The sequence below is a fragment of the Danio rerio genome, chromosome 13 (assembly GCF_052040795.2).
Source record: "Danio rerio strain M-AB ecotype USA chromosome 13, GRCz13ab, whole genome shotgun sequence".
In the NCBI taxonomy this organism is placed as follows: Eukaryota; Metazoa; Chordata; class Actinopteri; order Cypriniformes; family Danionidae; genus Danio; species Danio rerio.
In genome coordinates this window covers 44,351,319-44,362,953 of record NC_141033.1, presented here as the reverse complement: position 1 = coordinate 44,362,953, position 11,635 = coordinate 44,351,319, and the positions used below count along the sequence as shown (strand labels likewise).

The window sequence follows — 11,635 nt, the reverse complement described above, 5'->3', positions numbered from 1 at the left end:
ACTGTCAAGCTTTTGTGCCTGGCAAGTCAATTACAATGTATGCGCTGGTGTGTCAGACATTGCCAGGGATATAATTAATTATATTTGAGAAGCCAGACAAAAAAGGACTGCAGTGTGCATTACAGGGGTATAGTCATTACATATTAGGCAACCGATTGGAATCAAAATTACAGCTTGGTTAGCCTAGCTGCCTCATACTGTACATTGACCATTTAATAGCTTAGTTCATGCACAGCAAGAGAGGTAAAATTTAAAAATAATCGAATGGTAACAAAATCAACGCGATTTTTCTTTTTTTTTTTTTTGCCAAAATGCTATGGAATAAAATTGCTGTCATATATATTTCATGCGTAATTAATATTCACGCTTCTGCAATTATAAAAACGTAAAGGAAAACAGAACATGCTCGTAATTTTCGTAACATTTTCTTCGTATGTTTGTATATGACTGATAAATTTAAAATGGGTGTACTTTTCAAACACGAAATCCAGTTTCACCATGGACACGACAACCTGATTACAAGTATGAATCAAAAAGCAACACTCCACTGTCAAAATTACGTCACCGCTGTCACAGGCATTAAGAAACAAGCAAGAGTCATCGATCACAACGGTGCACTTGCTGGGCACTCGAGCTCCCACACACTGTTTCAGGTAAGATTTGTGCTATTCTCTCTTTGAGAAATGTCCGCACATTGATATTTTTCTGCCTGTTTTGAGACATCATGTCTTTACAGTCTGGATATGGTTTTTCAGTCTTACTTTTTAACCACAGTATACAGGCAAACGCTCTCGGCCCTCACCCACTGTGAGCTTCACCCTCCAGAAGCCCAACACATTTTCTTCCTCCCCACATCGATGAACTCAAGCAAAAACAACAAGACTGAGGATCAGCAGAGGTTCGAGAGGTCCAGCACAGTCTCCTCTCGGCATTTATCGCTCTGACAACTTTCCTATTTAACTTCTCTTTTTTATAACCTAAATATGCACTCTTATTTTCAAGGATTTCTCAATGGCAGTGTCACCGCAGCAGCTGCTGGCGTGTGTTTGTATGTTTAGTGAGCGGTTGTGTGATTTCAGCTGGAATAAACTTTGCCTGACACTGTGGTCGGTCCTGGTTCAGAGGCTTGGGGAGCTCCTGTGTGTGTGTATGCGGATCCGCAGGGATGTGCTAAAGCCCTGATTAGTCTCTTGTGCTCGTGCTGTTGTCTTTACCTGCTGGCATCTGCCAAGTCCGTTCACCCACACGCTTGTTCATTGACCTTAATAAGTCAAGCTCACACTCAATTGTCCATTTCTTCTGCCAGACTGGAGATAATGAAGGTGCCCTCGCCTGGACTTAATATACTCCTTGTATCAGTGGAACTTAAGGATGATGTGGGTAATTATTTTTGATGTTTAAAAAGCTCTGTGTGACCTAATTTAATGCGCTTGAGAAATCAGTAGGTTGAGTAAAGGTTGGAAGTGTTGCAGTTTGATGCTGTTTACTCTGATCTTTTGAACTTTGATCTCTCATGTCACGCTGTGTTCACACTTGGCAGGTTTGGATCAATTAAAACAAACTCTGCCGCCATTTGTTTTGTTATCGCTGTTTGTTTGAGTAAATGTGAACACTGACATTTAAATTTTAATGCACAACAAACAAGTGGAGCTAGACCGTTTCTATCAACATAGGCCCACTGTGAAAATGTGTCCTGGTGTACATTTTTGAGAACTCAGAAAAATGTGCTTGTGGCTACAAACACTCACTGGTCACTTTTTTAGGTACACCTTACTAATACTGGGTTGGACCATCTTCTGCCTTGGTGGTGTAGATTCAACAAGGTACTGGAAATATTCCTTAGAGATTTTGGTCCATATTGACATAATATCATTAAGCAGTTGCTGCAGATTTGTTGGCTGCACATCCATGATGCGAATCTCCCATTCCACCACATCCCAAAAGTGCTCTATTGGATTGAGACCTGGTGACTGACAGTCTGAGATGATTCACGCTTTATGACATGGTGCTTTATCCTGCTGGAAGTAGTCATAAGAAGATGGGTACACTGTGGTCATAGAGGGATGGACATGGTCAGCAACAATACTCAGGTCGGCTGTGGTATTGACACAATGCCCAATTGGTACTAATGGTCCCAAAGAGTGCCAAGAAAATATCCCCCACACCATTACACTACCAACACCAGCCTGAATTGTTGATACTAGACAGGATGGATCCATGCTTTCCTGATGTTGATCTGCTTGACCATGTCTACATGCGGCCAGAAATAATTAATATTTTTACAGTGATGTGACTGTTGAGTTTAGGTTTGGGGTGGGTGTAGGCTTTAAAAATACAATTTATTGGGTTTTAATAGATAACATAAATAATACTTGGTACAACTACTATTTTACAGTGCTGTGATGGTTAAATACAATAAATGGCAAATTTAATAAGTAATATAAATAATTCTCGTGAATTTCCGGCCGCAATCATACCCGATCTAGCAACATCTGTATGTCTGCTTTTTGTTGTCTAAAATGAATGCTATGGGGCAGTACCGCTGACTGTTTACCTCTATATGAAAGGGTTTTCCGCATGACTGGTTTGTTTGGTCCAGAGTTCGAGGCTGGCGAAGGACGAAGGTAAAAACAAAACCCAATTAAACAGCATGACGTTGCAGTCAAAGCATGCAGTCACAATTGTTTTTTTTCTCTTCTTTTCTTCTCAAAACATTATCGGTTGGGTTTAGGGAAGGGGGGTGTGTGGGTTGGTTGATATTTTATGCACAATGACAAGCCTTCAACAAGGCTTCTCTCATAAACATGCACAAGAAGGACGCTAATATTATCAGAAATGTCCACAGAAGCCTCTGGTGCATTTATGAGAATTGGCAGGTATAAGAAAACATGTCCAAGTAGCATATTTCAGATTGTCAGTGTACACAGTGCCCTCTAGTGCATTTGTGATAGTAAAAACTGCAAGATGCAGTCTAGGGTACATATTTGTTGGTTCTCAAAAATATAGTCGTGGGCACATATTTTAAATGAGCCTGGGTTGGTTTCTGTATAAGCTCTAGTGTGGTTTGACTGAAATGTGAACACAATGTGGTCGCCAACCTGTCGATCGTGATCCACTGGTAGAATTATTTAATGAAGGGTTAGATTAGATTAGATTCAACTTTATAGTCAATACACATGTACAAGTGCAAGGCAACGGAATGCAGTCGAGTAAAGTATGACAGAATTTGGTTGGTTTTGTTTATTTCGAACAGAAAAAAAAATCATACACAAAACAATTCTTTAAACAAAATACATACTGGTTGAAATGGAGTGGGATGAAGCGCAAACTTATTATTTTCCCACCTCATTACCAGACACATCATTCATTAATTACTTCAACTTATTTTCTTATTTCATCATTTACTTACTAATACTGAATGATCTTCAAACCACCGACTACTCTTAAATAACTAATCTTTGTAAATAAAGCTATATTTAATCTATACCAAATTTAGCAATGAAAAACTAATCATTAACAAAATATAAAAATAAACTCATTTAACCCATTAGAAAATTGCTTACAAGTCAAGAATGCAGCATTTAAAGAGTGCAGATGCAAAAACCAAATATGAAAATGAACTAACTGAACATAAACATAGTAAGCTAAGAAAATACAAATGTAGACAAACATTTCAGATAACATTTAGGTTTTTGCATGTGAACTCTTCATTTGTAGCTGTAATGTAATGTGTATTTTATATAAAGCGCATTTATTGTGTATGGCCATACACCCATAGCGTTTCACACTCTAGAGGGGGGTATCTCCACACCACCACTAGTGTTCGGAATCCTCTTGGACGATGCGATGACGGCCACAGGACAATGGTACCAGTGAGTTCACCACACACCAGCTATAGGTGGAGTGGAGAGACAGTGATAGAGCCAATTTGGTAGATGGGGAGGCAATGATGGGTAAGGGCAAATTGAGGGAATTTGGCCAGGATTCAGGGTTACATTCCTACTCTTTACGAGAAGTACCATGGGATCTTTAATGACCACAGAAAACGTGTTTTAACGTCTCTTCCGAAAAACGGCGTCCACTGACAGTATAGTGTATGGGCGTTAGGACACACACAGACGACATGTTAAGCATTCCCTGCTGGCCCCTCTAGCAGCACTTCCAACAGCAACCTAGTTTTCCCATATATTCTCCTATCCAGGTACTGACCAGGCTCAGCCCTGCTTAGCTTCAGTAAATGCAGGGTGATATTGCTGTGGCTGTATTTATAAACGTCTTACTAATTTATATTAATGTAGAGTTAATAATGCTTAACACGAGGATCTAAATACTGGCAAATACTTAATAAATGATAGTTATTAAAAGTTATAAAAAGTCTCATAATACTGTGCAGCTATTATAAAAGGTTACCTGTCATCAAGCCCAATCTGAGGTAAAAAAAAAAAAAAAAGAAAAAAAAAACACTTCGGTTTTCTTATAATACACACAGCAGCATCATTTCTTTTCTCTCAATGTCTGGTACAGTTGGTTCAAGGATCCAGACTTTTAATTTTACATTCACCAAACTTTTCAACTTTCTGTAATTCTACATAACCTTCACAAAGTTTTTTTAAAAATCTCCAGACATGGTTTTGTGAACCCAACATTGTTTTTTTTTTATTTATTTTTTATTATTTTGACTATTTGTTATTGCAATTTGATGGAGTACAGCTTGTACAAGGTCACTCTCTGTTCCCAGTACTTTTACAATAAAGAGCAGAAACATGAAGAAGTTAATTTGATTTTATAGCATACCACATCCTCGTTTTTGACTTGCATGGTTTAGTTTGTGTGATACAAGCTTAAGCTCAAGCTATGGCTGTACTGTATACTGATATCCAGATGTCTGCATGTCTTTTCTTAGATGCATTGACTCATTCAGGCTTAAGGTGAGCAGTGTGCATGTCTGTTCAAATCATTAGACCTTCACTTATAGAACATGACAATGTGCTTAACATGAAATAACATGCTTCACATCTTCAGTTCTCAAGGATGTCTTTACAGACAAATGCTCTGTGTAACTACTACTGGTTTAATCAAAATCTCTTTATTTTGTCTTGTTTTTAAATGATTAAATTTGTATATATTAATGTGAGCACAACCCTGTTAGACCATGTGCCGCAGCACAAACTGTATTTTTCTGTCCTTAAAATAGCTAGATTGTTAAAATAGAGCCTTTACTCTGCTTCATATAGAATAATAGTAAGTGTTGAATACATTAGCTTATCCATCAACATCATTTCTGCAGGAGTCCCATTGGATACAATTCCCATGATTCCACACTCATTTATGGCAACATCAAATTACAACTTTGTTTGTTGTCAATACACATACTGTAAATTTCATACTGTAACAGACTGAAGAAGGCTAGGAAGCGTTTAACAGTTCAAACTTATATTCTGATGAACTTTTACCTGTTGCAGACAGCCAAATCTCAAACAACAAATCTCTTACCAAAAAAAAAAAAAAAACAAACATTTCGAGACCTACCTAAGCTCAAACTCCCCTCTCTACCTGCAAACGGGAGGAATCCCTGAGCTCAAGGATTAAATGAGCTCAGGGTTTTCTCCTGGGAGAGCATGCCAAACACTAATAATGCCAAAGAGCATGCCAAACACAATGACAGGAATTTCTAAATCTGTTAAACAAAATAAGTATGTTCTGACAAATGTTAAAACCATGTGACCAATTATCTTCAATAGTAGGAAAAACAAATACTATAGAAGTCATTTACAGGTTTCCAACCTTTTTTCAAACCATCTTCCTTCTCATACAGGTTTGAAACAAGTTAATACACAGGGCCCTATCATACACCCGGCGCAATGTGGCGCAAGGCGTGACGCAATACTTGTTTGCTAGTTTCAGCTTGGTGCAAGAGTCGTTTTGAGGCGTTGCGCTACGCTCTTTAAATAGCAAATGCATTTGCGCTCAGATGTGCGCCCATAGGCGTTCTGGTCTAAAAAAGCAGGAGTGTTTTGGCGTGTTGCTATTTTGAGAAACTGTAATAGTCTTTTCTTTAGACCAGAACAAACTCTGTCTAAAGTCTTTACACGCTTACACGCTGCTTAAAACACACAAAATGTAGAGCAATACGCAAATATCTTTACATATGAAAAATAATTAAAATATTAAGGATATATATAGGATATAATAAGGATTTATACAGGATATAAATATAAAGAATTAAAATATTACAAAACATATTATTTTCTAGCCTACATTAATTTAAAGACCACTGCCTTGAATCCTTCTTCATCTCGGGAGGCTTTTTCAGTTCATTCAATTTGTTTTTGTATAATGTTATTATTATTAGCAGTATTATTTATTATATCCATATTTATATTTGTTTTATTAAAAACAAGCTTAGATTTATCCACCTGTCAGTTTTTAGACCATATGGGGCGTAGCAGGTGTATTTGGAAATAACTCAGTATTTTGAACACACTTCGTTATTATTGTTCATTTATTCGTTTGCTGGAAATTAGAACTGAATTTAGAAATAGTTTTGAAACAAATCTTTGCGCTTAACAAACAAAATTAGTTATTTATAGGCTAATTGATGTCTGTGCGTAAAGGTTTCCCTATCCACGAGAGCAAAAGCGTAAGTGAACTTACTTTACATCATGTAAATAGCAAATGCGCTTATGGCGCGATGCAAGGCTCTTAAAGGGAATACGCTTATTTCACGCGGCCGCCATTTTGAAGAATCAAAGCGAGGCTGCAGTGGGAAGAAACCCGGAAGTATAGGTCCAGCACTGTAAACATTGCAGTAACATGCCATGTATAAACCTCCAGCTGTTGCAGAGATTTCAAAATGCAGAAATGGTGTAACCATCACTTTAATATTATTCAGTAAGTTTATTTTAAACATTTAAAAGCAATTTAGCATCAAACAAGATCACAATCTCAGTGATACGCTTAAGTGTCCTCCTAGGCTTCAGCTCATGGCAATTTCGCGCTAACATGGCACTAGTTAAACACAGTGAGGACGCTTTCCTGCTTCAGCCTGTGTAACCCGGTGAGTTATAAAACACTGCAGTCCTCTGCAACACACCCTCGTGTTGTCTTTAATAGTGTTGTCCCGGTACTGAAGTTTTAAACCTGGCTATTTCCCGCTAACACTGAGCACAAATACAGACGAGCCGAGCGATCTGCTTGATGACTCGACTGATCTTCACGGCTTCACGCTTTAGTCTCAGTGTATCTGTGTTTGGTTTGCGCTCAGTTTACCGTTCTTCACCCAGTGCAAGCACAGATACACGGACTGGAGCGCGAAGCAGCCGTCAAGATCAGTCGAGTCATCAAGCAGATCGCTCGGCTCCTCTGTATTTGTGCTCAGTATACAGCGGTGGGTGAACTGATGACCTTCTCGGCCAATCACAATCATTTCTGTTGAACACGTGAACACAATGGCAAATCAGCGCTGTTTCAAGAAAGCCATCAACATTGCCTTAAATGTTAGCGCGAAATTGCTGGTCTTTCTTTTAATTCAGTATCGAGACAAGTCTAATATAGTGAAAGAATCAGTTTATTTACTCGAGTTTGATGAATAGCATCTAAAACGTGTGTTTGGGAAAGAAAACGTTAGCTAACTAGTGCTATTTCCCTTAACTTAGCTGAAAATGAGCTCTGATATCCCTTTTTACATTCACCATTCATTCAGAACGGACCTTCGGGTCACCCGAAAGGCGGAGAAATTACACATTTGTGTCACTTTCTCTTTGCTGATAAGATATATAGCCAGCTACACAACATTCCTATGTAACTCCCAATGATACTTCCGGGTTTCTTCTCACCGCAGCCTCGATTTCGCTTTTGAAAATGGCGGCCGCGTGAAATCAGTCTATGGGAGATGAGACTCTGATTGTTTTATTCTCAAAACACACCTATAACTCATTAAGAAAATAAACTCAACCTTCTTAGACCATGCGCCATGGCGCAAAGCGGATTTTCCCGTCCTTATATTAGAAAATATGGATTATGACACACCCTGAATGCATTTGCTCCGTGCGCTTTCTGTTTTGCGCATGGACCGTCAATATAAGCCCATAATGTTTTGGGTGAGCTATCCTTTGAAATATCTGCCCCTGGTGTTAAATGTATACTATAACTAAAGACTGAGTCACAACACATTATAAAGTTTAAAAATACTGAATAAATCACTGTCTAGTTTGTCAGGCGATGCCAACTTTGATTCCCAGAGACTATTTGACTGTTCTCAGTTGATGCAGGTTTTTGGCGGTTAAAAGAAATCAGTCATTTTTCAGCCAAAACAAAAGCAGCAGTCCATTTTTTTTTCCTCTGAGTGCTTTTCTGTCTACTGTACAGTATGTGCATGAAGTTTCCTAACACTGCTCTTATAACAGTCACCTCTGCAGTGAAGTTTCTGTACTCTTCACTGTGTTGGCCTCATGTTTCCTGGCTTTGACTGACAGGAGTTGTTCCTGGTGTGTATCCGGTGGGTCCCTGGGGTCCGGTCTGGCCCTAAGCTTCCCTTCACTGACAGTCTGAATCACTGGCTGAACACATGAGCAACAGCACGTCCTCTTGATAGGGTGTAGTAGGTCACTTTAAGTCTGATAAGCCTTATCATGCCTTATTAACAGCATTTTTGAACATGCACTTATGTACTGTTTGAAATATACATTAACAGTTTCCTGGATTTGTGGTTTATTTGTGGTTTATTTACACTTTTGTATTGCATTTTAAAGGGGTCATTTTATGCAAAAATTACTTTTAGAACTTTTTTAAGCACAGTTGTGTTGTGACAGTGTGTCAATATAACCAGTTTCTAATGGTAAAAATGTATTAATTACATTTTTTATAATCACACTTCATAAAAACAGACATTGTACATGTCATCAGAGGGGGAAAACTCCACCCATTAGTAACAATCTCTCCATCATCAGCATAGATTCTTAGTCTTGTTTTTGAATCTGCCATTATGTTGACAAAGACATTTGTAGCTCCACCCTCTTTTGAAAATAGTCCAATCTCATTTGAATTTAAAGCAACAGTCACCAAAATGTCACAACTAGGATCAAAGACTAAAAGGGGCAGTTTCAAAGAGCTGTATAACATTATTTGTAGGTATTTTAAGCTGAAATTTTGCATACACACTCTAGGGACATTAGACATTTACTTTACATCTTGTAGAAAGGGGCATAATAGGTCTCCTTTAAAATGTTGATATCTGTTCTGACAACTTTAAATGTTGAAAATGTGACTCTGCAGTTTAATGATGTGACTTTTATTGAAGAATAATTAGTATGTATAGAAATAAATAAGTGCATAGCCGGATAAAAGGAATAAAAGTAGCAGTACTGGCAGCTTATTATGCAGTTATTGCACCATAATTTACATGACCAACCAAGACAATATATTGTTCCCTACTAAATATACAGTTACTTTAGGTCCATAAATATTTGGACATTGACACAATTCTAACATTTAAAAAAACTCACCTTCAAAAACTCTTTGATTGCTTTTACATTATTCTTTGGATCTGCACTGTGAAGTGCCGTCCAATGAGTTCTGAAGAATACGGCTGAATTAGAATTTTAGAATTCATCCTGCTGCTTTTCCCAACAGTCAAATCATCAATAAAAACAAGAGAACCAGTTCCATTGACAGTAGTCTATGCCCACGCCTTTACATTACTACCACCATGCTTCACTGATCATAAGCAGTTCATTTCCTTCTCCATTCTCTTCTCTTCCATCTGGTACAAGTAGGTCTTGATCTCATCGTTCTATAGGATGTAATGATGGCTTGGCTATTCATTCATCTATGAGTTCTTAGTTTTCTTTCCTTTATTATGTTATTTTTAATTACATGTTGTAATTCTCATCTACAAAACAAAAGTGAATTTTACGTTGAATTTGGTAGTAAATTTCATAATTATTTACAAAGAAATGTCTTTAGATAAACTGAATACTTAAAAGATACTCCTAATTATCTTTTTGTTATTTACTTTGTTAATAACCAACTTTAAAATAAAAGTTTTTCACAGAACTAATACTTTTATTTATATTTTCAGTCCAATCTCACAAGGAAATGTAATCATTTTACACATTGTCAGAATGTAAAGTGGCTATTTTGCGCATATTTATATAATCTCATAAGTATGTTTTTAAAAAGGAGGAGTGTCCTTAAACCCCATTCTCAGTAGATTATGAGCAAATGGTACTGAAATGTACAATTGAGATTACTAATTAGGCACTAAATCAAAAAGTTATCAATGCTGTTTGAGATTACATTGCATAAGTATGAAATAATGATTTTATATGTTTATATACTGTCGCCTCACAGCAAGAAGGTCACTGGTTCGAGTCCAGGCTGGGTCAGTTGGCGTTTCTGTGTAGAGTTTGCATGTTCTCCCCGTGTTGACGTGGGTTTCCTCCAGGTGCTCCGCTTTCCCCCACAGTACAAAGACATGTAGTATAGGAGAATTGCATAAACTTGATTGTCTCTAAATGAGTGTGTATGGATGTTTCCCAGTACTGGGGTGCAGCTGGAAGGGCATCCGCTGTGTAAAACATAAGCTGGATAAGTTGGTGGTTCATTCTGCTGTGGCGACCACTGATGAATAAAGGGACTAAGCCGAAGGAAAATGAATGAATGAATGAATGAATGAACCTGTTACAGTAAAGCAGCAGCTTTATATTGAATTATACTGTACTAGAGAATACAGTACTGTAAATATCTGTTGGCCAAAGCCTTTTGCAGTATTTGCTCATGTAAATGTATTGTATAAATCAAAACAGAAAGCAAAAATCCTGTTACAAGTCTCTAAAGTATATTGTATTCAAGTGCCCGTAGCTTCATATTTCCTCTTTACATAGTCGGTGTGCCTCTGAGGAAACTAATCAGATGAAATACAGCTATTGCAGAACTACTCTAAACACAGAGTCAAGGTTACCGCCTCAATCTCTATATGAAATATAATCTCATCAGCTTCAAAATAGAATCTTTGAGGGGCAACCAGAAAAATGATTGTCAACAATGTGCAATCCAATCTCCTTTGTCCTGACCCGAGAGGCAGAGTTATGTATAAAAACCCGGCGAATAAACTTCGTGTTTCCCAGAATTAGACTCAATTCTGCGTGGGCAGTTTTGCAGGTCAGTGAAAAATCATGTTTGCTTTTGTGAGCTGCGATTTCTCTGTGTTCAATGACTGAGGCCGGGTGATGCTTTTATGAAGAGACACAAAAAAGAAACACTTCTCATTGACAGAGGAGGCAGAAGTCAGAGAGAAAGAGCAGAGGAAACTCTGGAAAGTCTGTATAATGTTATTGAGGCTGTGATCACCGGGCTCTGATCTGACAGGGTCAAGAGTAAAGTTCAGTCGTGAGGTGGAAAACTCTGGTCATTGATATGAACTGTCATTAAAGCGCTGATTCAGAAGCAGGGGCTAAATAATACTGCAGATGCTGCTTATTTTAAAAAAAAAATCGTAAACTGTATAAACAATATTATGCCAGAAGACACAGGACTTCGACATGATGTCAGATTGTCCTTGTACCCCAACGTCATGGGAATGTTGCATTTCGGGTGAAAATGTCAATGTCCAACTTCAGACAGATGTTGGATTTTG

The 11,635-nt window shown here is 37.8% G+C and overlaps 1 protein-coding gene across 1 annotated transcript in view; it reads left to right on the top strand.

The window, feature by feature from the left end:
• The first annotated feature begins 461 nt into the window (after positions 1-461).
• Positions 462-11,635, top strand: part of LOC147841174 (uncharacterized) — an 89,547-nt gene continuing 78,373 nt past the window's right edge. The window contains exon 1 of the mRNA XM_087279930.1: positions 462-653. Within this exon, the coding sequence (XP_087136056.1) occupies positions 462-653 (192 nt within the window). The remainder of the gene's footprint in view (positions 654-11,635) is intronic.